Source organism: Lytechinus variegatus, chromosome 2 (genome assembly GCF_018143015.1).
Source record: "Lytechinus variegatus isolate NC3 chromosome 2, Lvar_3.0, whole genome shotgun sequence".
Lineage (NCBI taxonomy): Eukaryota > Metazoa > Echinodermata > Echinoidea > Temnopleuroida > Toxopneustidae > Lytechinus > Lytechinus variegatus.
The window spans coordinates 33489698-33516008 of NC_054741.1; the positions used below are offsets into that span (position 1 = coordinate 33489698).

General features: G+C 35.7%; 1 protein-coding gene and 1 long non-coding RNA gene across 2 annotated transcripts in view; one reads left to right on the plus strand and one right to left on the minus strand.

Moving 5' to 3' along the window:
* LOC121407908 (centrosomal protein of 76 kDa-like) overlaps nt 1–26311 on the plus strand; it is a 53425-nt gene that overhangs the window by 17042 nt on the left and 10072 nt on the right. The window contains exon 11 of the mRNA XM_041599151.1: nt 10190–10297. Within this exon, the coding sequence (XP_041455085.1) occupies nt 10190–10297 (108 nt within the window). The remainder of the gene's footprint in view (nt 1–10189; nt 10298–26311) is intronic.
* LOC121407909 lies at nt 10844–17374 on the minus strand. Its single transcript, XR_005968963.1, has 2 exons — nt 15904–17374; nt 10844–12855 (listed from the first exon to the last, which is right to left on the minus strand). It is a non-coding gene; the product is annotated as an uncharacterized LOC121407909 (long non-coding RNA).

Sequence of the window (26311 nt, forward strand, 5' to 3'; positions counted from 1 at the left end):
ACGTCGGTGCCAGCCCTCGACATGGTTGTTTGTCCTTAAATGTCCATCTTGAGTTGCCTGGTGCATGTTTCACATAAATGTAGGAAACCTCGCTGCCTGTCTTCCTCGTGCTGCATTCCGATGTGGTCGACCAATGTACGTAGGATGGTGTAAGCTGGAATATTCTTTATTCAGCATTTAAAAAACAATAACAACAACAACAAAATCCATTGTATCACTTTATACCTTCTTAATATAGTTGTACATTTTCATTCAAATCTCTTGTTCTTTCCCCCTCCATTTTAGCACGCCTGAACGCACGGGAAGTAGTGGTTATTGAGCTGCGCGACATTTACATTGCTTTTACCCAGCACATGGCGAGCCATGAAAAAATATAATAGACAACAAATTACCACCCATACATGTATTTAGTTCTTCATTTAACAAAAACAAAACTCTTCACAAATATCCCACACGTCAAATCAGATGAATTCCATTTACCACTACCCCGGACCATCTTTGCAAAATCAATTTTTACTTTTGAAGGCCCTAGACTCCGGGCAACGATTAATAATAACATCAAAGAATCACCAAGCCTTAATTCTTTCAAATATAAATTCCAAAAAATTCTCCAAGATTGAATTTAACTCTTCATCACTCAAACTCTTGTATTTTTTTAATCAAACATGATTATCATGTGACATACACTTTTCCATCTCGTTTGTTTTCCTGTTGATCATCGAGGTCTATTTGTGAGTGCTGGGGCTGGATTCTGGAGACCTTTAAACTCTCTCTTTTTCTTATTTCCTTTTTTATTTAATTTCCCCTAATTCTTTTTAATTTAACTGGTTCATGCTCAAGTTGTTATTTTGTTATTTTGATTTTTATATGCTATGTAACTACAAGAATATTTATTAGGAAGATGCACTCTACAAGCTCCGCTTTTTAGCAGCCTCCTCCATTATATTCAATAATCTTGAATATAATTGTTGTACATAGTAGAGCGGATTAGCCGAACAATTGTGCAAAATTTGACTAAAGCATGAAACTTTCACAAGTATTAGTATATGCCGTAAGATTTATTTTAAAGATGGGAGGTAAATTTAAAAATGCCATTTTCCGCCGTTGCCATGGCAACGGAATAATTTCTCAGAAATGACATACATTCCCATGTAAATGGTAAATAAACATGATATAGATGAATAAAATGATAATTTTCAAGCTTCTGATAAAATATATATAGAATTTAGAAACATTCAAAATCAACAAGATAGTTCCATTTGGTACGTTGCCATGGCAACGGCTTGTTTTTCCCCAGAAAAATAAAATTTTGATTAAAAAAACGTTGTAGAATATGATTTATCTTTAATTTCCCCTAATTTTACAGTGTTAAACAAAGATATTTTGGTTGCTAGATGTTAAATTATATCTCAAGCCATTGCCATGGCAACCAAATAACAACTGATTTACAAAAATAACATGGTTGACAAGACAATGGGCAGGTGGAAAAATCAACTGGAATTGACTTAATCTGTATGCTTTAGTTTTGACCCCCTCATTTGAACCAAAACTACAGAAAGTGTTCTGCAGGAGTTCTTTATAAAGATAAAACTTTATGTTGCATTGGTAATGCTTGAATTAAATTTAAAAAAAACAATGTTGCAAAGATCCCGTTGCCATGGCAACAGCTTATTTCCCTCTAGTAAAGTAAAAATATTGATAAAAATGTAGAATACATGTATGATCATCAGTCCATTTTCAACCATTTTTGAGGTACTAATCGGGATATGCTTGTGACTAAATTATAAATATAACATCTTAAGTCATTGCCATGGCAACCAGATAACATCTAATTAAAAACAACAACAACAGGGATGACAAGGTTATGGAAAGGTGAAAAGTACAATAAACATTAACTTATATATACATGCATAAGGTTTGACCTACTCAATTAATTTAGGGGAAATAATGCAGTGAGTGTTCTGCATGAACTAATTGGAATGATACAGATTGATGTTGCCTTGGTAATACTTGAATTAAATAAAAAGAAACAATGTTGCAAAGAACCCGTTGCCATGGCAACAGCTTATTTTCCTCTAGTAAAGTAAAAATATTGATAAAAATGTAGAATACATGTATGATCATCAGTCCATTTTCAATCATTTTTTAGGTACTAATCGGGATATGCTTGTGACTAAATTTATAAATATAACATCTTAAGTCATTGCCATGACAACCAGATAACATCTAATTAAAAACAACAACAACAGTGATGACAAGGTTATGGAAAGGTGAAAAGTACAATAAAAATTAACTTATATTTACATGCATAAGGTTTGACCTACTCAATTAATTTAGGGGAAATAATACAGTGAGTGTTCTGCATGAACTAATTGGAATGATACAGATCGATGTTGCCTTGGTAATACTTGAATCAAATGAAAAGAAACAATGTTGTAAAGAACCCGTTGCCATGGCAACAGCTTATTTCCCTCTAGAAAGGAAAAAAAATGATAAAAATGTAGAATACATGTATGATCATCATTCCATTTTCAATAATTTTTTAAGTACTAATCGAGATATGTTTGTGACTAAATTTATAAATATAACATCTTAAGTCATTGCCATGGCAACCAGATAACATCTAATTTAAAAAAAGAAACAACAGGGATTACTAGGTTATGGACAGGTGAAAAGTACAATAAACATTAACTTATATATACATGCGTAAAGTTTGACCTCATCAATTAATTTAGGGGAAATGATACAGTGAGTGTTCTGCATGAACTAATTGGAATGATTCAGATTGATGTTGCCTTGGTAATACTTGAATTCAAGGATAAAAATCAATGTTGCAAATGGCCTGTTGCCATAGCAACGGATCATTTAGTACCAATTTTTATTAAAAAAGACTATAGAATCTTATTTTTCTTGCATTTCCCCTAATCTTAGTGTGTTAAACATCGATATGTTTGGTGCAAAATGTTTAAATAACATCTAAAGCTATTGACATGACAACCAAATAATATCTAATTTACAAAAATATTAATTTGGATGACAATATCATGGACAGGTGGAAAATACAATATAACTCAATGTGTGAAAGGTTTGGCCAGTCATTTAATTTTGGACAAAAAAAGTATTCTGCAGTTAATTAGAATAATAAATTGATGTTGCCTTGGTAATACTTGAATTTAATGATAAATATTAGTAATTCAAATGTTAGTAATTCAAATGTTCCCCTCCTCCCAGAAAAGTATAAGCAACTTTGATAAACAAAAACATGGTAAAATTTGATTTTTCTTTCATTTCACCTAATTTTAGGGTGCTAAGCATATGTGCTTCTTGTTAATATGTAGATAACATCTTCAGCCATTGAGATTAAGATGTAATTTATAAATACAAAAAAATTACACTGTTGAAATGATAATGGTCAGGTGGAATGTAAAATAAAATTTTACTTAATCTACATAATGTTTGAACAGTCATTAAGTTTTGAACAAAAATTACAGTGAGTGTTCTGCATGAGTACAATAGCATGATAAAACTGATGCTGCCTTGGTAACGGTTGAACTTAATGATATCAATGTTTGCAAATGTGTGTTCGGTTGCCATGGCAACGGATCATTTTTCCTCCAGAAAAGACCATCTTTGATTAAAAAAATACCTAGTAGAATCTTATATTTCATTTATTTTTTACTAAAGTTAGGGTGCCAAAGATACGCGTACATTTTTGTTGTTTATAAATAACATATTGAGTCATTAATATTGCAATAACATAACATTTAATTTACCAAAAAAAACTATAGCTGACAAAATAATGGACAGACGGAAAATACAATAAAATTAACTTAATATGCACAAGATTGGACCTGCTCTTTTACATGTAATTTTGAACAAGAGTTACATTAAGTGTTATGCATTGTTCCATTAGGTTGACAAAAATACTTATGTTTTGGTAATGCTGAACATAAAGATGAATATTAATGATGCAAATGGCTCCAAAAAAGTACCGATTTCGATAAAAATATGTTTATTTATTTATTTTTTCCTCTTTTAGGGGGGTGCTGAACATAAAAATGCTAAATGATAAGCACAATCTTGTTTCATTATACATGGCATCGAAATAAGACCAACAAAACTTGTATCAGAGTTTTGTGGGCTCAAATAAATGCCCGAAACTCGATGCTGGACAATTTCGTTCAAAGTATTCGCAGGCGGCCATTTTGAAGAAGCGTCTTGGGGTGATATGTGTTTTAAAGCTGTTCAACATATCAATATATAAGGGGATTATAGGGGTTGATAACTCAAAATCTTAGGTCTATGTAAGGAGTCGACATGGTCTTGATATCCAAATCAAGGTAAATACAGTAAATCATCTTTTACATGGAGATCATTGAAATCATGCCTTGTCTGACTGTTTTAGCATACTTGGCTTGAAATATGATAGCAAAGCACTATTAAGCATCATCTGCCAGGATATGCCTATTTCCTGCATATAAATATCAGAAAATTGTTACTTTTTGAAAATTCCCATCATCTTTTTTTAATTCCTGAAAATTGCCAAAAATTAAAAAAAATTCCCACAAAAGTCAAATTTATTCCCATGGAAAGTTTCCATCAAGAAAATTCCCAGTAATTTAGCAACCCTTCTCCCCCCCAAAAAAAATCATTACTAAAAAAATAAAGAGAAAGTGAAAGAGAGATGGATGAAATATTATTTTACGAATAATGTACCCAAAATGAAAAACAAAATGAAATTTTTTGCTTTGTCGCTGGCTCGGTGAGAACATTTAAAGTAAATTTTGCTCGATACGTCATATCTGGCCCCCTCAAAATTACACTGCTGATTTTGACGAAGAAAATTTTGTAATACTGTGATAATTTTTAAAGTAACGTTTGAATCTATTCAACACGAAGTTTAATCTATTCACTGGTTATTTTACATGAAAAGTAGTCTGGTCAAATACGATAAAAATACCCTTACTGGTTGAAAGGTTAAAAATAATTTAAGCACTCAAGGGTGTTCCAAGATGATGCCCTCACTGGCTGCCGTGAGCTAAAAATCCACAATTTATCCATTACTTGATAAAATGGCTTTAATTTGGTTTCTATTCATTGGTTTTAAGGATCAAGTAGTACATTTGGCCAAATACAAGGACAGCCAGTGGTTTGGAATGTCCAAAAATCCAAGATGGCTTCGAAAAATTGAATCTAGAGTGGTTGCTGATACCTAAAGCGTACATAGCTCATTTCATATTGGCCTAGAGGATGATATATTGGTGTCTAAATCATTGGTTTCAAGAGTCTAACAATATTAGGACAAGTTACAATGACAGGTGTGTTTGAAAATCCAATATGGCTTCCAAAAACTATTCTAAAACGGTTGCTGATACTTGGAAATGGAATAGCTCCTTTTATATTCACTTGTGAGATATGATTTTGGTGTTGAAACCATAGCTTCAAGAGTCAAATAATAAATTAGGATATAGTTTGCTCAATATCTGTCTGGGGAATATGATTTGTTATTTCAACGGTAAATACATAAGGACAAGCTACATGGACAGTCAGTGGTCTAGTATGTCCACATTTCCAAGATGGCTTACAAAAAAAGTTTTGTAAAACCATATCTAATGTTACTTACAAATAAACATTGGTTGTTCAATATCTGTCTGGGGAATATTATGTTGCTGTCTAAACCATAGTTTTAAGGGTCGAGTAATGCATTAAGACAAGTTACAAGGACAGTCATTGGTCTGGTATGTAAAAAAACGCAAGGTGACTTACAAAAATGGGGTCTAAAATTGACTGTTTTTAATCAAATCTGACGTAGATCATTCTATATCCGCCTGTGAAATGTGATTCTGGTGTCTAAACCATAGTTACAAGAGTCAAATAATAAATTAGGACATAGTTTGTTCAATATCTGTCTGGGGAATATGATCTTGATGTCTCAACCATTATCATAAAACCATTTTTTAATGCATTAGAACAAGTTACAAGGACAATCAATGGAATGATATGTTAAAAATCCAAGATGGCCTACAAAATGGGGTCTAAATTGACTGTTGTTACTTCAAAATGGACATATAGTTCATTACTAATACACATTGGGGATATGATTTTGGTGTCTACAGAAGTGTTTCAAGGGTCAACTAATACTGTACATTGTGTCCAGTTGAACAGACAGTCAGGCGTCAATATGTGTCCAAAAATTCAAAGATTGTTTGAAAATGGGGGTTTAATGTTACTTAAAAGTGGACATAGTACATTAAATACACATTGAGATGTTGTTTTGGTGTCTACACTAGGATTTCAAGGATCAAATGATACGTTGGGACTAATTGTCCATTTTGCCTGAAAATCCAAGATGGCTTCCATAAATAGATTCTAAAATGGCGACTGTTACTTTGAAGTGGATATGATATCCACTTGTGAGAATCTACCTTGGATTTTGGACAAAATTGAAAACTAACCATCCTTGTTACTTGTCCTAATGTAATAATGGACACTTCATACCACAGTGTAGACACCAAAATTGTTTCTTACAGGTTTTATGAACTCTGATAATTTTTGAGTGATAGAAGTCATTTTGGATGCCATTTCGGAAAACCCCTCTTGGATTTTTAGGCAAAATGGACAACTGGATATCATTGTAACAAGTCTAAACGTATCTTTTAAAACTTGAAACCAAAGTGTGAACACCAAAATCAGTTTTCCTTGGTGGATTTAAATGAACTATGTCAATTTTTAAGGAACAGGCTCCAATTCAATAGACCCCGATTGTTTGAAGCCATCTTGGATGTTGGAACATACTGGATTACTGACTGTCCTTGTGTCCTTGTAACTTGTTCCAATGTACATGATGTATTTACTGACTTTTAAAACCATGATTTAGATATCAAAATAATATGCACTTGGCAGATATTACACGAAATATGTCCATTTGTTAGTAACAGGGGCTATTCTATATTCCATTTTTTGAAGCCACCTTGGATTTTTGGACATACTTGAACACTAACTGTTCTTGTAACTTATGTATAATTTGACACATTTCACTATGGCATAAACTTATTCCAGGATATTAAAGAAACTACAGTGGCAGTCAGCAATCTTTGAGCATAGTTTACACTCGAATTTACACTCGAGTCCAGAACAATAGAGTGACCAAGCCAGAACAAAAGGAGAACAATAGATTCACTGGACCATTTCCTTTGTTCTTGCTCGAGTGTAAAATCAAGTGTAAATTATGCTCAAAGATTGCTGACTGGGTCTGTACGCTTTTTAATGCAGCAACAGCAATTTTAGACTCCATTTTCAAAGCCATCTTGGATTTCTTTTAATATACAGGACAACTGACTGTCCGTGTAACTTGTCATAATGTATTACTTGACCATTGAAACCATAGTCTAGACACGAAATCATATAATTATCCCAGACGGATATGAAGTGAGCTATGTCCATTTATATATCAACAGCCGTTTTAAACTCCATTTTTGGAAGCCGTCTCAAGGTCTTGGACACATCAGACCACTACAGTTTTTTTAATCAAAACTGGTACTTTTCTTGGGAAAATGAGTAGTTGCTATGACAACAGATCATTTGCAACGTTGATATTTATCATTGAATTCAAGTATTACCAAGCCATCATCAATGTTTATCATTCTAATTAGTTCATGCAGAACACTCATTGTATTGTTTCCCCTAGATTGAGGTCAAACCTTATGCATGCACATTAAGTGAATTTTTCACCTGTCCATAGTCTCCATACCCTTGCCATCCATGTTGTTTTTGAAAAAAATAGATGTTATCGGGTTGCCATGGCAATGGCTTAAAATGTTATATTTATAAATCTAGTCACAAACATATCTTGATCAGTACCTTAAAATAATTGAAAATGGAAAGATGATCATACATGTCTGTATTCTACATTTTTATCAATATATTTACCTTTCTATAGGGAAATAAGCTGTTGCCATGGCAACGAGCCCTTTGCAACATTTTAAAAAGAATTTAATTCAAGCGTAACCAAGGCAACATAATTTTTTATCTTTCTAAAGAACTCCTGCAGAACTCATTCTATACTTTATGTTCAAATGAGGGGTTCAAAACTTAAGCATATACAGAATAATTCTAATTGCATTTTCCACCTGTCCATTGTGTTGTCAACCATGTTTTTTTTTCAAATTCGATGTAATTTGGTTGCCATGACAATGGCTTCAGATATTATTTGTATGTTAACAGCAAACATATCAATTCTTATCACAAAATTAGGAGAAATGAAAGAAAAATCAGAGTCTATAGTCATTTTTCTAATCAAAACTGGTACTTTTCTTGTGTAAATGAGCCGTTGCTATGGCAACAGGTCATTTGCAACATTGATATTTATCGTGGAATTCAAGTATTGCTAAGGCAACATCAATGTTGGACATTCTAATGAGTTCATGCAAAACACTAACTTTATTATTTCCCCTAAATTAATTGAGTAGGTCAAACCTTATGCATAAAAGTTATTTTCATTGTATTATTCACCTATCCATAACCTTGTCATCCCTGTTTTGTTGTTTTTTAAATTGAATGTTATCTGGTTGCCATGGCAATGACTTAAGATGTTTTATATATATATATAAATTTAGTCACAAACATATCTCGATTAGTACCTAAAAATTATTGAAAATGGACTGATGATCATACATGTATTCTACATTTTTATCAATAATTTTACCTTTCTAGAGGAAAATAAGCTGTTGCCATGGCAACGGGTTCTTTGCAACATTGTTTCTTTTTATTTAATTCAAGCATTACCAATGCAACATAAAGTTTTATATTTATAAAGAACTCCTGCAGAACACTTTCTGTATTTTTGGTTCAAATCAGGGGGTCAAAACTAAAGCATACATATAAAGTCAATTCCAGTTGATTTTTCCACCTGCCCATTGTCTTGTCAACCATGTTATTTTTGTAAATCAGTTGTTATTTGATTGCCATGGCAATGGTTTGAGATATAATTTATACATCTAGCAACCAAAATATCTTTGTTTAACACTGTAAAATTAGGGAAAATTAAAGATAAATCATATTCTACAACATTTTTTTAATCAAATTTTTTTATTTTTCTGGGGAAAAACAAGCCGTTGCCATGGCAATGGACCGATTGGAACTATCTTGTTGATTTTGAATGTTTCTAAATTTTATATATATTCAATTGGAAGCTTGAAAGTTATCATTTTATTCATCTATATCATGTTTATTTACCATTTACATGGGAATGTAAGTCAGTTTTGAGAAATTATTCCGTTGCCATGGCAACGGCCGAAAATGGCATTTTGAAATTTACCTCCCATCTTTAAAATAAATCTTACGGCATATACTAATACTTGTGAAAGTTTCATGCTTTAGTCAAATTTTGCACAATTCTTGTGATTTTTGGAGCTTATCCGCTCTACTAACAGGGGATACTTGAAATATGTTTTGTGATTTATATGTCAAAATGTACAAAACAAACTAATTATTTAAAATGGAAATAAACAAAATGAAATGTTGATGTTGCTGGCTTTCCGTAGTTGTAGTTGATTAGATCAATAGCAACTCTTTGTAAGATGGGGCCCTGGATTACAGGCTTGTCTCACACTCCCAGGCCTGACATGATTTTTTCCCCCACTGGTGAACAATATAGATCAATGTATTTGTTCCACATAGCTGTTATTAATGTTATACATTGTGAAATGCCAAAATGTTAGCCCAAAGTTGTATTTGGTGACATATTAATACACTACAACTGTAGTGTGACTATTTCAAGCTTAATGAAAAAAAAAAATTGAAAAATCAAAACATTTATTCATCTGTAAATTCTGTTTTGCACTTGCATTTTTTATTTTGTAGGATATTCAACCTTCCATGCTTTAATATAGAAATGTGTTTTTAATTTTCTTTTAAAAAGTCCCTGGAACACTTAAGTTTCAATTTTAGTGAATTCATATCAGAAAACTACAAATAAAGATTATATACTGAAATTTGTATCCCTTTCTTTGACAGAGATATGGTTTTATACCCAAAAGGAAAATATGCAGGATATTTAGAATTATTTGATTTTTTGTGTAAAATCATGAAAGACTATTTAAAAGTTGACTAAATCATGCCATATGCTACCACATTTATGCTGTCACTCTTAGCCCTTTGTGAAAGCACCCCCTGATGTGTTTGATTCCAGACTCATTGGCCTAACAGCCCACCATTGGTACCATCCCATCTGGATTCATCACTGGTTAGCAATGAACTGGAGCTGCAGCTTAGAGCTCTCACCATGGACCACAGGAAGGTGAGGTCATATTCATTTTAACTGTTCAGTTCAATGTTATTTCACTTCGCAATAAACGTAGGCCTACATGACAAAGTATTACGATGCTTAACAATTCACTCGTAAAAGTAAATATATGAGAACATAAATAGCAACACTGTAAAGGAGAACACTTCCAAAGTTGCCAACAGAAAGGCACTGCCCGTATGGTGGGCCCTAATGATATCAACCCATTGGATGCGTGGCTATGGTCATAATCGGACTTGGAGGTAGGGAAGCTCTCTTTCCCAAAGCTAACATAGAGGGCCTCTGTGTTAGCTTTGGGAAAGAGAGCTTTCATGGGAGTCAAGGCCCTCTGTGTTAGCTTTGTGAAAGAAACCTTCCATGTAGAAAAAAATTATGACACTGATGGATTTCCATAGAGTTACAATTGATTGGATCGATCGTAACTCTTTGTAATGTAGCGGCACAGCTTTGCAAGACGGCCGGTGGCCGCCCACCGTCTTGCGCTGCCCACGTACAAAAAAAGGACGGGAGTCAAAGAATGACAAGTTCGATGAAGTTAAGTTGTGTATCAGGTTTTATTCTAAATCAAAGTCAAATTACATGCTGGATAATAATAAATGTCGCATCTCTGGGCTGGACGACCGACGACAGACAAAAATCAAACCGACATGGCCTACGGCGGCAAAACAAATCGGGAACGAAAAACTGCCCCTTGTCAACTAAACACTCCCTTTTTATCCCCTTTCTGGGTCAAACACCGCGTGGCGAAAAAAGCCTTTCCCCAAGTCGACCCTATCACTTTTGGTGTAATGCGCGAAATTAATCCGCCTATAATGTAAGTATATAAAACGGAACTTAATTATTGTGTACTCCGATTCCAAATTCAAGTTCTTCGGCTTTCCATTATTCTTCCAACTTACGTAACTCTCTCTACCACTCCCCCAACTGCTCTCTCGGTCAATTAATCCTCTTTTGCGACTCTTGTCACTTCAGCCACTCCCACTCACAGCTCACTTCCACCAAGGAATTCACTCCTTGCTTCCACACCTGTTCACACTCTCGCTCTCTCTCTCTCTTTAATCACTGAAGAATGCAAGCGAGCCGAAGAACATGAATATGAAGCAAAGTAGTAAATAACTGAAGTTCCAATGGACTTTCTATTAGTCCTGAACGCCTAGCAACCCAGTCAGTTTGCCCTCTTTCACTTCCACATTCCAATCGCTAGCCTGGCCCAGAAAAACTAGCAAACGAAATCAACACCTTTAAGGAATGTAAACAATGGAAGAAGGCGAACGAACTTCTTTACCCAAACAAACAAATCTCTATTTTCCATCCCGCTATAACTCTCCCCTACTGAATCGATCTGTTCCATAAGATCGCAAAAAATAAGGAAAAAAAGATTTGATACTGACGGTCGTCCATCCATGACACTTACAATTTGTCATAAACAATATAAACATTTCAACATCGTTCTATATTCATGCCAAATATTGTTATTTCAAAATCTTCCCCTTTTTTGGTAAATAGATTGCATGTATATACATTGTACCTGTACCTTCTTCAATTAAAAATAGGATTTGGAGAGCTTCCATCAGGGGAATGTCAACGTATAGGCATTGGGAAGTGGATGACCCAAGCTTCCTGCTGCTTCATCGATGACATCACCCCTTCAAAGATGAACTTTCCAGACCCCCAAAAAAATGAATTGAAAGGTTTAGTTACAAATTCAACCTCTAAACATCTATTAAACCTTCATTATACCTCTTATGCACAACTAGTTATGTCAAAAATACTACAGGTACATAAACTTACATGTACAGTAGTAATAATAGCAATGATACATGTGAAAAGTAAAATTATCCATATCCGTATCTGTATCCACCTTACAAAATGAAAACCAACAGCAGTAAATCTGGTCATCTTATATATATAAAAAAAAACTATAAATAACCTTAGTTAACAAGTGCATGTTTCATGTCCAAAATGATACTAAAAAAATCTTTTGCATCAGCATACTTGTATAATGCCCTAGTAAAAGTGTTTATTAATCAATTGAACATTAATCAATGGATGGGTTGTAATTGTAAACCATGAACAATCAACTTCAGGCATTATATATCAACCATGAACATGTATCATAGACAGTAAACAGTAAATATTTTGATATTGGACAGCATGCATGCACATGTTAGACCTCGCTCTGCTATGGTTACAAATAATGACGCTTATTCTGAAAGTTACTATTATTTTGTGTTATACTTTCAGAATCATTACTTTACAGTGTTTTTTTTTATGTACAATTCATCCTTTGCTTCCAAACAGATGACATAGTGCACCTCTAGGGTAAACCTCCACATTAAAAAGATAAACAATTGTTTTTATAAAATCCTTTCTTTCATTCATTCAGATTTTAGAAGTCCTTTTACATGGACAAAAAAAATAACCCAAACATTACTTGTTTTCTACCATTTACCAAGACTTTGGGATGATATCAAAACTACCATCAGAGGTGGATATCCCATGCCTCCTCCAGTTCCGTTTGACACCATCCTGCCGTCTGATATGTAGTTTTCCTATAAGGACAAATATAATTACATATTTACAGATTAATTAATATCACAAAATATATTAAATGATCCATGTCGGCAAACCAAACTGGGCCAGTCAATCAATAGAACCAAGCAATCATACATATAACCCATAATCACTGATGTACATCATTTATCCCACAATAAAAAACTAATTAAATCCAAAAATGTGTCTGACAAAAACTTACTATTCTACGTAGGTATAGCTCCTTCCCCCTTTCTGTTATGGGGTGCATCCGGCAGGGAACGATGCTCCCAAACCCAGAACATATCCCTATGTATTTGTATTATGTACCATTCTTTCAAAGTTGAGTTCCCTTCTCCAAAACTTCTCAATATTAGTTATTTACCACCTACTTCCAAATTCATGCTCCTTACCCCACTCCCTACTAATCGTTTCACAAATAATAAAACTGTCATCGTCATAAATAATTGAAGGCGGAGTCCAGCCCAGAGACCCAAGGTAAATTTTTAATTTTTTACTTATTACTTTATTTTTCCAATACAGACTTAGGCAAGTTGTATGGATTAGAATGAATGCCTTTATTTTGTCTTTAAGATCTCATCTGGACAACACTTGTTCCGCCTCTGGTACGCCCACTTGTACGCCCCCATCCGTACTCTGGTTAGACCAGTACTCTCCCCTACTGTTTCTGTAGTTACTCTTTCTGGTACTAAAACATATTCATCCTCAAAATCTTTTCTAGAATCCTTGTAGCTAGCAATGATTTTCCTTCTCTCATAACCCAAAATCTTCCATATTTTGGTCAACCACATCTGATTCAGAAGGTACTTTCCTTACTAGCCTACGATTCACTATCTTTGGATTACCTCCATTAAGGTCGGATACGATAAATATCCTCAGTAAGATTTATCCAAACAACATATAATTCATCAAAATAAACATTCTCCAACTTGTGTCTTTTACTAAAAGCACACTTCTTTAAGTAAACAAGAGATCCTATGCCCAGGGGAGGGGACTTGCAGAGATATTTGCATCAGCTCGGGCCTTATTCCGGGCTGCTACCTTGTCAGTTCTTTCTTTGGCAACTTTTTGAGCCCTCTCAACCAACTCGGCTTGTTCTTTAACAAAGTCTTGTTCCCATTCTACATCAGACACACCCAACAAATGATAAAGGAATACGCTCTTTCCTACCAAACATAAGAGCAAAAGGGCTGACCCTCGTAGTTTCGTGGGGGGTGGTATTGTACATGTAGACAAGATGAGGCAATAATTCAGGCCATCTACGTCTATCACGCTGATCCAGCGATTTGATTAGGCCAAATAATCTTTCAGCCTGAGCATTACCCTCAGGATGATATGGTGTTGTACGAGTCTTACGTATACCATAAAGCCTACATAATTCTTTTATCACCTGACCCACAAAATTACGTCCCTGATCACTATGAATTCTATTTGGAATTCCATACTTTGTGAACCAGTGCTCTTGTAGAGCTTTAGCTACTGTTGAGGCGTGTTGATTTCTACAAGGGATTGCCTGAGCTAATTTCGTATATACATCTGTAATAACAAGTACATCCTCAAATCCTCCCTTACCAGGATCTAACTTAACAAAATCAATAGCAATAATTTCCAATGGACTAAATGCCATTAGATGTCTCATTGGGGTTCTTACCCGAGGCTGCATCTCCTTTGCCTTAGCACATTTAATACATCTTTTAACATAAAATTTTATATCACGAGCCATGCCAGGCCAATAAACTCTTGACCTAGCTAATTGTTGAGTTTTATTTCTACCTTGATGTCCCCATTCATCATGACATCCAACTAAAATACTCTTTACGCAAACACTGTGGGAGTAAAATTTGAAATATATTACCAAATAAAGGATCAAGAACCTTCCTTCCTAATATTCCATCTTTAACAGTAAAATTAGACCATTGATATAACCATTGTTTCAAACTATCCGGTTCTGAAAAACGTGCGGGAAATTCATCCCCCGGTTTCCAGTGCGCACTCCACCGTTCCCACACAAATCTCAGTTCTGGGTCAATTTTCTGCATTTGAATGAGTCGTTCAGGCGAAAAGGAAGGAAACAAATTTAAAAAAGTGGTCCCTAACAATTTTTCCTGGTCAGAAACACCAGACTTCGATTGGATTTCATAATAGGCTTGCTGCAAAGATTGCACAGTTTGTTTCTTTCCAAAATGTTTTTGAAATAGTTCAATAATACTTTTAGTATCTTATTTCCCCGAAAAACAACTTTTTTACGTGCTGCACCTTCCAAATTTGCTTCGATTATGCCGCACTTTTGAGTTTCAGAGATTTGGTATTGTTCACAATAAAGATCTATTTCTTCTAACCATTCGGTAAGGGAAATGCCACCTTGTCCAGAAAATCTCTCAAGTCTGGTACTTCTATCACTAGGGGTAAACCTACAACCTTGTAATGCTCCGGTTAAACCGGTTACTAAATCTTCAACTAACTTTTCAGCCATAATTTTACTATGTATATGTGAATACTACTGAAAGGAGATGCAACCTCAACTACGATAAACCTTCAGTTATAACACTTATAAAATAGTCTACTATCTAACTCTGGGAGAGAAAGGTAACCAATCGAACCAGACGCAGAACCTAGGAAAAAAGGCATTTAGTTAAAATTGTGAAATGTGTAAGTCCAGATCACAATAAACATTGGGGGTCTGACATAAAGGTAAGCACAAAAGACTGCAAATTCTATATAGATTTTCTGAAGATGTATTTTCACGTGTTGCCAAAGAACACTATCAAAATCTAGATTTTTACTATTATTCTGTCTAGTGGTGTATTTGCAGAATTTATTTGTGCTATCCCCTTCAGATCCCAATGCACACTAATGCAAAACAGACATAATAACAAACTGCATAGCTACACACATATCTTAACACATCGTCATGTTGAGAAGATAACGAGTTCATATCTTTTCAGATACATATCAAGCATATCTTATAGTTTGTAATATGAGAGTCTATCTACATTAAATGTGAATGACTGTTCTGGAAAAATCTTAACAAGGGCTTCACTACATACCAGCGACTCCTGCTGCTTCACTCGCCAAGGCTATCGGCTTCCAAACGACAGTGCCAGCTTCCACCGTCGAAGATATCGAAGACAGGGTCTACCACACCACGTCGATGACGAAGATGAAGGGCCGTGACGAAGCGTTGGTTGGAAGAACGATGTCTCGGAGCTCCTCGATAGCGTCCAACTCCCCGAGCCGGACTAGCGCCTGCGGCCTCCAGTTCCTAACCTCAATCCATCCTCATGAGACGACCAAAGGAAAAGCAATCGCCCTGCTGAGTTCCTTTACAGCCCCTTCCAAGACGATTCTCGCGCAGTTAAACGACTCCTCTCACCGCAGTGTAATGTGAAATCACCAGACTTCGTCGGTACCAACTAATCCGGAGGGTTTTAGTGGAAACCAGCTATGCTACCCCGTCAGGTCTATTTGCAGTGGTTTTCACAGGTCCCTCGACTCCTCGCTACAATGCAGCCACGCGTGAGTCCCAGGACGAAGGGTTCTTTCTCCTGAGCTCAACGGCACATGTAAGGTCCCAACGTCGAAAACCCGGGCGATGTGGGGGCTCAATCCAACCCCTGCAGCTGAATTTCTCTCTCCAACGTTAAAGTTAAAATAATATCAATTCACATCCTCGAACAAAAAATAAGCCGGAACCGGTGACATGAAGTGAAGCTCTCCTTGTTGAATTTATCTCAATGTCCGATAAACATTGTGTTTATGCGTAAAACCAGACTGAAGGACTAAAACGTTCCCCGAACATGCTGAAGATGACGGTCGACCCCATCCGTACTACCAATTTTGTAGCGGCACAGCTTTGCAAGACGGCCGGTGGCCGCCCACCGTCTTGCGCTGCCCACGTACAAAAAAAGGACGGGAGTCAAAGAATGACAAGTTCGATGAAGTTAAGTTGTGTATCAGGTTTTATTCTAAATCAAAGTCAAATTACATGCTGGATAATAATAAATGTCGCATCTCTGGGCTGGACGACCGACGACAGACAAAAATCAAACCGACATGGCCTACGGCGGCAAAACAAATCGGAAACGAAAAACTGCCCCTTGTCAACTAAACACTCCCTTTTTATCCCCTTTCTGGGTCAAACACCGCATGGCGAAAAAAGCCTTTCTCCAAGTCGACCCTATCACTTTTGGTGTAATGCGCGAAATTAATCCGCCTATAATGTAAGTATATAAAACGGAACTTAATTATTGTGTACTCCGATTCCAAATTCAAGTTCTTCGGCTTTCCATTATTCTTCCAACTTACGTAACTCTCTCTACCACTCCCCCAACTGCTCTCTCGGTCAATTAATCCTCTTTTGCGACTCTTGTCACTTCAGCCACTCCCACTCACAGCTCACTTCCACCAAGGAATTCACTCCTTGCTTCCACACCTGTTCACACTCTCGCTCTCTCTCTCTTTAATCACTGAAGAATGCAAGCGAGCCGAAGAACATGAATAAGAAGCAAAGTAGTAAATAACTGAAGTTCCAATGGACTTCTATTAGTCCTGAACGCCTAGCAACCCAGTCAGTTTGCCCTCTTTCACTTCCACATTCCAATCGCTAGCCTGGCCCAGAAAAACTAGCAAACGAAATCAACACCTTTAAGGAATGTAAACAATGGAAGAAGGCGAGCGAACTTCTTTACCCAAACAAACAAATCTCTATTTTCCATCCCGCTATAGTAATATGGGACCCTGGGCCCTGTCTTACAAAGAGTTACGGTGGATCTTATCAATGTCAACTGTATGGAAATCCATCCATACCATTATTTTTTCTACAAGAAATTTGCATAATGTCCTTTTTAAACAAAGAGAAGCACAGTGAATTTTCAAGAAAACAAAGAATGCATGAATATACATCATATCTGGAAAATATTTCAAACAAATTTGCATTTTAGATGTTGATGTCGCTGACCATCCATAGCTGTGTAGATGTTGATCAGATCAATCGTTAGGCCTACTCTTTGTTAGATGGGGCCCTGCTATTCTGCTTCCTTCGTCAGTAAATTCTTCCTGAGAGGTGAATATTGAAATAAGTAGCTCTGCATCCTCATCTTATTCTTCATGACTCTTCATGTCATCATCGTCCCTGATCATAATCACCATCAATCATAACATTTATCATCTACATCATCAAAATTTATCATGTTCATTGCCCCCATCTCCTTGTTATCGTCTTTGTGGTCGCGTATTGGTCTAATGGTTCTGCTGACTCTTGCATTTTAAACAGAGGGTCGTGGGTTCGAATCCTAGCCATGGCATGTTTTTCTTCAGCAAGAAATTTATCCACACTGTGCTGCACTCAACCCAGGTGAGGTGAATGGGTAACCAGCAGGATGATTTCCTTGAAAGCACTGAGTGCCGGTGATGGTAGCTCGAGCTAAAGCCGCGGTAATAATAGCAGCGCTTTGTATCCTTAGGCAAAAAGCGCTTTATAAATCCAGCTATTATTATTGTTATTATTCATCATCAGCAGCAAAAGCAGTAGTGTCTTTCAGCATAACAGCGCCATTACTGTCATAATGAAGCATTTTTAAAGTACAATATCATCATATTATCGTAAATTCGTAATCATCAGATGGAAAATTTATATTTTAAAAGGTTTTTTTCGTTCTTCTTGTTTGAAAATTATTTTGTATTGAAACAATTGCATCCAAAAGGGGTTCAAAATTACCCGGAGCCACTGTGTATTTGTGGAGTTGAACATTCAAACTGAAATAATAGCAATTTGCAAAATAGAGTGCTATAATTTACGAATTATCCTGCTAAATTTCTACAATTTCACGGAAATGGCCCTTTGAATGTTGCTTTTCCAAACGGAAAATCATGGAAACGTATTTTTCCTCAAACTGCACAGAATAGCAACAGAAATTACTCCAAAATCTCAACAAAATACAAATTCAAAATAATAGCCACAAAACACATTCTCACCCTGACTTTGCTATTATTATAGCTAAGTGGGGGTGAGATCGTGACAATCCGAATATTGTGACTGCATTCGATTGATTCGAAAACATCACAAGCGCAAGCTCAATTTTAGCAAACTACCAACTAATGTAGAAGGCAGCTATCACACATTTTTTTTCACCCCCTTCCAATAAATTTAAATCTCTTGTTCAATAAAGTCAGCATTTGGAACCTGGCATTGTCAATCTATGAATAGGTCCTGATCTCACCCTCTGGCATTCAATAGGGCTGTCTGCACCATCCCGAGTTTTTAAATAATCACGCTATTTCTCATCCAGAAAATTATACCAATATGAACAATCTCTTGTAATGGAGACTAAGTCAACTTGCAGGTGTAGGCGCACTCGAGATTTCCTCGGGATTATTTATTCACTGTGTCAGATCATAATGCATCAAGCATGAATTGCTTAAGTTGCACTGGTGGAGATGGGGTTTCTTGAATCTCTACATTAATCGCGTAGTGAGTTGTTCGGGCTTAAATCTCAAGATTAAGCAAACTCGGGCTGGTGCAGCACTGCCTACTGCAGCCATTCTCAATTAAATTTTGTTGAAGCGCCAAATTTCTTGTTGAGAATCTGGACTGCTCCACTATCCAACACGCGAAGAGCGAAATATTGTGGTATGGGGGGGGGGATGCAGGACCACTTGAAGAGCAGAAAGCCTTTTAAATGGCCGAGAGGGGTTCTCAATCAACAGAAGATATAAAAATACCAACATACTACACAATTTATTTCAAAAAATGATAAGCGACTTGCTCAAATTAGTGTTAATTATTATGTTTCTGTATTAAGATTTGTTCTTGATGAGGGTCGTGTTTAAAAAGCAAAGCGGGTATGTTGATCAGTGGTAGAGCGTCAGCCTCATGAACGGGAGGCCGTTGGTTCGATCACCAACAGAGTCATACAAAAATATATATAGGAATGGAACCTCGATCTGCCTTCTTGCTTGGTGCACAGCATGTAGATTGGAGAAGGGTAGTAATACCATACTGGAAATGCTGGGCCAGCTGCAGTTCCCTAACCGAAATGGCTACCCTGAGTAGATAAAACGTAATTATGATTATTATTGCTATTATTAAAAGCACTGTTCACAAATCTATGTTCACATATTATGTACCTAGTCTTTGAATTGTACCAATCGTAAATAAATACATTAAATAGATCCTCCATAATACTAATAGGGGTTATTGAATGCTAGATTGCACAAAATCAGAGGCAATCAAATAGCATTTAGATTTAAAAAAGAGCTGAGTTTTTATTTTCCCTTTGTAACTAAATGATCAAGCCTCAATCCCAGATTAATAGTTGATCAACCTTTTATTTTATTTTTTTTTCTATACCGGCTCCCACACGCCACTCCCGAAGGCTCGGTGTGCCATAAGTGGCGCACGCCACTATCCCCCAACCTATTCAATTGACCTCTTAAATCTAGTAATCTATTTCACCTTATCTCAATACCATGTTAATGCATGGTGCAGATTTGCATGCACTGCCATTTAATTACATGTAGCTTTAAGGTATTCATTTCCTGTCAGATGAGGATTTTCAGGGGATATTTCTGCATGCATAATGAAAAGGCAGGTAAAATTCTTCATTTGCTTTTCTGTAAAATTTTATTTGAATAATTTGTGTAGGTGGAAGCGTTTCAATTAGAAGCCAACTGAAGGTCTCAGATGTAATCTGTAAGCGCTTCCATAGTAATCCTGCAAACCTTTGAGTTCATTGAAAATAAATCGGTGTTGTAAGTCTACAAACCTATGCTGGATTTTTTTTCGTATCCTTCTGTACACTCGTTCTTTCAACCTTCCGAGCATTGTATATCTTTGAAATATCTTGCTTCAGATCTTTATTTCTAAAAAAAGAATTCATATCATCTGTTTAAAGGTCAGGTCCACCCCAGGAAAATGTTGATTTGAATCAATAGAGAAAAATCACACAAATATAACGCTGAAAATTTCATCAAAATCAGATGGAAAATAAACAAGTTATGATATATATGTAGTAAAGTTTTGCTTATTTTCATAAAACAGCTTTATGTACGACTCAGTGATATGCAAATGAGAGAGTCGATGATGTGCCTCACTTTTTCTTTTGTTTTTCATTGTTTGAATTATTGTTTGAATTTTTCCAATTTTACACATTCGACAACAATGACCAACTTGACTGAACCACAAAATGTTAAACGATAGTAATTCCACATTTCAGGGAGGAAAAAGACTGATTCCCTCATTTGCCTACTGACCAGGATGTGCATATAACTGTTTTGCAAAATTAAGTGGAATTTAAGAATATATTTTTGTCTCACCTGCGAAGCAAAGTGAGACTATAGGCGCCGCTTTTCCGACGGCGACGGCGGCGGCGGCGTCAACATCAAATCTTAACCTGAGGTTAAGTTTTTGAAATGACGTCATAACTTAGAAAGTATATGGACCTAGTTAATAAAACTTGGCCATAAGGTTAATCAAGTATTACTGAACATCCTATTAGAGTTTCATGTCACATGACCAAGGTCAAAGGTCATTTAGGTTCAATGAACTTAGACCATGTTGGAGGAATCAACATCGAAATCTTAACCTGAGTTTAATTGTTTGAATTATTGTTTGAATTTTTCCAATTTTACACATTCGACAACAATGACCAACTTGACTAAACCACAAAAAGTTAAACGATAGTAATTCCACATTTCAGGGAGGAAAAAGACTGATTCCCTCATTTGCCTACTGACCAGGATATGCATATAACTGTTTTGCAAAATTAAGTGGAATTTAAGAATATATTTTTGTCTCACCTGCGAAGCAAAGTGAGACTATAGGCGCCGCTTTTCCGACGGCGGCGGCGGCGTCAACATCAAATCTTAACCTGAGGTTAAGTTTTTGAAATGTCATCATAACTTAGAAAATATATGGACCTAGTTCATGAAACTTGGACATAAGGTTAATCAAGTATCACTGAACATCCTGCATGAGTTTCACGTCACATGACCAAGGTCAAAGGTCATTTAGGGTCAATGAACTTTGGCCGAATTGGGGATATCTGTTGAATTCCCATCATAACTTTGAAAGTTTATGGATCTGATTCATGAAACTTGGACATAATAGTAATCAAGCATCACTGAAAATTTTGTGCAAGTTTCAGGTCTCATGATTAAGGTCAAAGGTCATTTAGGGTCAATGAACTTTGGCCGAATCGGGGGTATCTGTTGAATTACCATCATAACTTTGAAAGTTTATTGGTCTAGTTCATTAAACTTGGACATTAGAGTAATCAAGTATCACTGAACATCCTGTGTGCGTTTCAGGTCACATGACCAAGGTCAAAGGTCAATGAACTTTGGCCGAATTGGGTGTATCTGTTGAATTGCCATCATAACTTTGAAAGTTTATGGATCTGATTCATGAAACTTGTACATAAGAGTAATCAAGTATCACTGAACATCCTGTTCGAGTTTCAGGTCACATGATCAAGGTCAAAGGTCATGTAAGGTCAATGAACTTGACCATGGCCATGTTGGGGTTTTTTTGTTGAATAACCATCATATCTCTGTAAGTTTATTGGTCTAGTTCATTAAAAAGGGAAATAAGAGTAACCATGTATCACTGAACATCTTGTGCGAGTTAGAGTAGTATTCAAAGTAAGCACTGCTGCTATATTGAACCGCGTGATGCAGGTGAGACGGCCAGAGGCATTCCACTTGTTCTTATTTTACATCTGATTTTAATGAAATTTTTACTGTGACGCTGGTTGGGTTTTTCTCTTATTCAAATCAACATTTTGTTTGGGTGGATTTGTCCTGTAAAGGTTATGAAAAATTTGTCAAATTTGTTTTTCCTTTCAATGAGTTATGTCTAAAGGCCCTGTCACATTGATGGTGTGCAGATAATGTCACAGAAGTTAATGTTGTATTTCGTGGAGATGAACTATGCTCTGACATGAAGTCTAGCTTGAAACTCTTGAGTTTGAAGTTCTGATGATCTTGAAGCACTTTCCACTGTACTGGAAGCTTCTAGTATTGTCTTTAACCCTAATTCTCCCGGGGGGGGGGGGCCATAATGGCCCCCCCTCAACAATTTTCGCGATATACATGTATCTGCTGCGCGAAATTTTTTCACCTCGCAGCTCACTGACTTTTTACATTCAAGTCTCGCGCAAATTTTGAGACCAAAGTTGTGACGCCCGGGTACGCGGTTACGACATTACGCAACATTATGCAAGTGCATGTCAGACCCAAAATTGCTCATAAACGTGATTTCATGTACAAATCCAATGCAAATTGCGTATTTAGCCAAAATTCATAAATGTATCATTATTTCTACTTTTACTGATTAAACTTAATTAATTTTGCCTTGTTCATGATCAGAATTATGTCTGGAACAATTTCCATTGAAAAAACAATAAAAAACAAAAAGTAAAAAAACAAAGAAATACATAAGAAATTCATAAGAAATTCATAAAACAATAAAATACATAAGAAATTTATTTCCAAACCAAAGTTTTTTTGAATTACGATTGTTAAGAATGCTACAAAGAAAATTTTTACCAAAAATTAGCATTCTAGGAGCTTTATTTAGTGAATTAGAGCAAAAAGTATGATTTATGCATAAATTAACATAATTAATTCATATAAAATAAAATCTCATTATTTTGGAAAATTTTACCATACAGCCTTGTAGATTACATCGCACACTACCAGCGTGCAAATTTTTGCGTCGCTCGCGCGATCTGCGGCCGAGATCTTAAGGGGGGGCCATAATGGCCCCCCCCCCGGGAATGACAAGAATCAAAATACCCCGGGAGATTTAGGGTTAAAGGTCAAGTCCACCACCCCAGAATTATGATGATTTGAATAAATAGAGAAAAATCCAACGAGCAAAACGCTAAAAATTTCATCAAAATCGGATGTAAAATAAGAAAGTTATGACATTTTAAAATTTCACTTATTTTTCACAAAACAGTCGATGATGTCTATCACTCACTATTTCTTTTGTTTTTTATTGTTTGAATTATACAATATTTCATTCTTTTACAGATTTGACAATAAGGACCAACTTGAAAAAAATGTGCTATTCCGTGACGTCAATGATGGAATAGTCGACTATTTCATCATTGACGTCACAGATCAAAATGGCGCAAGCACTAATACGCGTTCTGCGCACTGAGCGCGTAGTTAAGCACTGCAGGAAAAGTTGGTCAGTAGCTCAGGTTTGTGGTTTTCATGAGAAAAATGAAATTTGCAAAACAAGTAAAGTTACTGCAAATTTCGTTTTTTTGTCAAATAAAGTTTTTTTTACTAAAAAAAAATACTGATTCAAATTTGATCGAATTTGGAAGTACTTGTAGGATTTTTTGTATTTTTAGACCTATTTTTATACCCCTGCCAATTAAAGTTTGACAGGAGTTCATGTATAGAATCAATGTACGGTCGGTCGGTTGTTCCGTCGGTCCGTTGGAAAATTTGCGCTTCAACAACTTCCTCAATTTTTAACCAATTCTCATGAAATTTGGCCCCCACTTTGGTCGTGATGTATAGATGTGCAAGACATCTTTTTTGTGTGTGTCGGAAATCGTGTTGCCATGGTAACAACATATATATGCAAAATTAGCTGAAAACCTTATGCTTCAAACTACTTTAAAATTTTGGATTTGTGACATGTCATAAACGAGCAGTTGCCCCATATGTTATGTAATATAAAATGCATAGATTTCAATTTTTTAATGGTTCGTGGGACTTAGTGATGAATTATTTTGTTTTCTTTTTAGAAAGGGGTTATGAAATGATTGTCTATTGATATACTGAAGGTACAGTAAAATTCATTGTCAATTTTATGAGAAAATGACATTTCATTGTTCTTTCAACCATATGATATATATAGGAAGCTGCTTGCATAGATGTCACAAATCAAGTACTAGTAACTGAAATTCTTATAAATTTTTATTCTTTGAAGGATTTTTCTCAAATATATTTAATGTTTTTTTTCTGCTCTTTTTACAATAAACTTTTTCCAGGGTGAACTTTCCCTTTAAATTGGTATTCTGAAAATTGCCTTGTCTCTGTAAGGACGTCCCCTGTTTTATCTCTGAAACCCCCAATATTTTGTCATCAACCAATTAAGTTGTTATATGCTATAGGTCTACCAACAGAAGAATCTTTCCTGTAAAAACCATTAGCGGATTATTGACATGAGGCGTAATTTCTCTTGCATCTCTGATGCTTATGGTTGTGGGTACTGTGCTAAAAATACACGTGGCTCTTCTTCCAAGCACGTTTTCTTCGAAAAGGTTCATCATCTCAAATTAGATCTGGATTATCTCCATAATGTCTCCTTTTGTGCAGGATGCAGCTAGAAATTATTAATTTTGGTGGAGAAATATTGCATGCAGCATAAAGTTACAATAGCCCCCTACCTCTTGTAAATATTTCTAAAGGATTTAACATTTTAAAGAAAAGATAAAAGAATTTTCAGAAAACCTTTTATCTCGATGTATTATCTTGTGCTCATAGAAATTTATGCGATGTTTTTAGCTTGATGCATATTTTGCTCTGATATCATGCTCACTCAACGAAAGATAGAAGAAAAGATGCAAGAATTTTCAGAATACTAATTTTATGGAACTCTGAAGATACAAGAATATTTGTCTTAAAGGGGAATTAAATCTTTGGAACAAGTGGGCTTGTGTGGAAACAGAGAAATCAAAGGAAGTTTGAGAAAAATTGGACAAATAATGAAAAAGTTATGAGCATTTCAATATTGTGATCACTAATGCTATAAAGATCCTCCCATTGGCAATCTGACAAGGATGTGTCATGTCACATGTGAACAACTTTCCCTTTGATGGACTATAAAATACCCCCACAATGTCTTTTTGCTCTTTCTTATAGTGATACAAACTGTTTATCCATAATGTATTCTTTGAAAATATGTATTACTTGCCCTCCTATTTAGTCCTATAAAAAGAATGCATGATCTATGGAAGATAAGGTAAAAGAGGTAGTTTAACGTGAAATATATACAAAAGTAATGGGAAGGCTGTTCACATGTGACATCACTCATCTTTGTCACATTGCCAATGGGAGGATCTACATTACAATAATGATCTAAACTTCAAATGCTCATAACTTATTATTTATTCAATTTTTCCGAAATTTTCGTTGATTGGTTTCTTTGATTTTTGTTGTTGTCTCACCTGCATAGCAGAGTGAGACTATAGGCGCCGCTTTTCCGACGGCGGCGGCGTCAACATCAAATCTTAACCTGAGGTTAAGTTTTTGAAATGACATAACTTAGAAAGTATGTGGACCTAGTTCATGAAACTTGGCCATAAGGTTAATCAAGTATTACTGAACATCCTATCAGAGTTTCATGTCACATGACCAAGGTCAAAGGTCATTTAGGGTCAATGAACTTAGACCATGTTGGAGGAATCAACATCGAAATCTTAACCTGAGGTT